The 2,500-nt window shown below is 32.2% G+C and overlaps 1 protein-coding gene across 1 annotated transcript in view; it reads right to left on the bottom strand.

The window, feature by feature from the left end:
* The window catches only part of LOC144964818 (uncharacterized), an 8,049-nt gene that overhangs the window by 5,507 nt on the left and 42 nt on the right, over positions 1–2,500 (bottom strand). The window contains exons 1-2 of the mRNA XM_078899467.1: positions 2,401–2,500; positions 647–1,392 (exon numbers count right to left, since the gene is read on the bottom strand). The exon at positions 2,401–2,500 is cut by the window's right edge and continues 42 nt beyond it. Of these exons, the coding sequence (XP_078755593.1) occupies positions 647–1,188 (542 nt within the window). The 5' untranslated portion in view covers positions 1,189–1,392; positions 2,401–2,500. The remainder of the gene's footprint in view (positions 1–646; positions 1,393–2,400) is intronic.

Genomic DNA, 2,500 nt, shown 5'->3' with positions numbered 1-2,500 from the left:
AAAACTTTATCTCGTCTTAACTCACATTCAAGCGACATTGAACGCAGTTAGTGACTAAATGCGCGACAATAATTGCAAAAGCTCTGGTCCAGGCATTGTGGCCTCGGGTACAGTACGGTTATTACCCCTCTTCACTCAGGCGTGAATAGTGTTGACGGGTATTGGAAGAGAATTATGCATAGAAAGAGCGCACAACTGGTCACTTGTAGTGTATGAAACGGAATGGGAATACACGCAGTATCATTAATTTTTAAAAAATTGAGCTTCTTTTATATAGAGCAATATCCACTAAACGTGCTCAAAGCGCTTTACAAGGGGTCATTGGCCAACAGGAACACTTAATATGTAGGACGAGACATGACGCCTGTTAGGCGATATTACAATCTTTTTCGGACAGAGACAACGCTGTTAACGGCTAGGTACTCATTTTACACCTGAGTACGGTGAGAGAATGTGAGTAAATAGCCTTTTCCAAGGACTCAACAATGCGCCGAGCGAGGCTCGTCCCAGGACCTTCCGATCCGAAAGCGAGTGTCATACCACTAGACCACCTAGCCGCACATGATAAAATCGTTAAATTGCGCAATACAAATGACGCATATCTTATTTATCTTAGTAAAAGAATTCTCAAAAAATTTAAGCCTACCTTCTGCGCTCCAAAAGCTGAGACAATCTTTTCAAAAGACTGTTAAATGGAATGTGGGTTGGTCTCGTTGATGGAAGCACGGCTTGATTTGTGAGTAAAGTGTTGTACTCACTGTTATCAACAACATTATGATGGGACGGCCTCAGAACGCTGTTGATATAGCTCTCGCTGTTGTATTGGGATGACAAAATATTGTCTTGGTCACTAACTGATGTATCAACGTTGTCAATAGTTGACTCATCATGATCATTGTTAAGGTTATCTGAATGCAGGGTCTGGAACTGGCTGTTGTCATCGATATACGTAATTCTCGTTGGGGACTGGATAGATGGTGATAAAGGAAGTTCAATGTTGATGAGGTTGTCGTTGTTGTTATCGTCATTGTCATCGTTGTTATGGTGATGGTTGTGATGATGGTTGTTGTTTTGGTATGCGGAAGCTGTGTGTGCATTTGGAAAACCATTAGCACTTTGTAACAAGTGTCCAGCACAGGCGATTGAAATGAGCGTCGCTAAGAAGGACGTGTTGAAGTTGGGATACATATTTATGATGAAGGTTGATAGGTTGAACAACGATGAAGAAATCAGCTCTTCTTTTGTACGCGATGTCTTTAAAATGTACTGAATTCTGATAATAAGCAATTTTAAAACGTCTGTTTTGTAAATGTTTAATCAGTTCTTGGCATTTGTTTATTGCTGTTAATGGTAAAGCAGTCTGAAAAGTTGAATTTGCAACAAGTGGAAATTCTGAAAAAAAAAAAAAAAAATCAGTTAATCATCACATATATTGGTCACTCGGCATTTTGCAAACATGACAATTCCATTTTTGTTTAACTCTATTCATCATTTTCTTGGAAAATTCTTTTGAACTTTAAAGTTAACGTCAACCGTCAATAGTTCAACTTATTTTTGATACTGCTACGAGTTTTATCAAAAGCATCTTTTAACTATGTCAATTTATTTAACTAGCAAAGTTGAAAAATCTAGGGACCTCTTGTAAAGCGCTGTGAGCACATTTAGTGGATATTGCGTAATAAAAAAGCTCAGGTTTTTTTTATTAAAAGAAAAAAAAAACATAATAAAAATGAAGAAGTGAGACCAATTTCCTTTTTGCTGAATACATTTTTCATAAAATCATGTTTTATAGGTTAAGTTATTTACATAAATGCACACTATTTTGAGTTGCCAGTTATTTTATTATATTCCTGTTATCATGAGACAACTTGTAAAAACAAATAATCTAAATATTGATAACTGTCCTAAGCATGTTCAATATATATATTTGCATTTCTAACTAGTTTAATCTAGTCTAATAACAAAATCACAAACCTTGACTATGTAATTGTCACATATGAGATACAGTCTTATTAAATATATATATATATATATATATATATATATATATATATATATATATATATATAATATAATATGACAATATAATATAATTTATATATATATATATATATATATATATATATATATATATATATATATATACATATATATATAATATAATATAATATAATATAATATAATATAATGTAATATGACAACATAATATAATTAGACACGTAATATCATTGTTTGAATAGCCTATTGATAACATCTTATTAACATGTTTAAAAGGATAAGAATAATATATATATATATATATATATATATATATATATATATATATATATATATTATATATATATATATATATATATTTATATTATTGATCACGATAAAGAAAATATTTAAAAAACGTACTTGGACCTATATGAATACGTCAAGTCTTGATTACCGGGGATGGGAGGTCTTGATGTAATGAGAAAACAGCGCCAATGGATATTATAATCTCGTCACCGTC

This window comes from Berghia stephanieae, chromosome 2 (genome assembly GCF_034508935.2).
Source record: "Berghia stephanieae isolate SIO BIC M18660-M18661 chromosome 2, UCSD_Bste_1.3, whole genome shotgun sequence".
Classification (NCBI taxonomy): Eukaryota; Metazoa; Mollusca; class Gastropoda; order Nudibranchia; family Aeolidiidae; genus Berghia; species Berghia stephanieae.
This window is presented reverse-complemented; position numbering and strand designations above follow the sequence as displayed.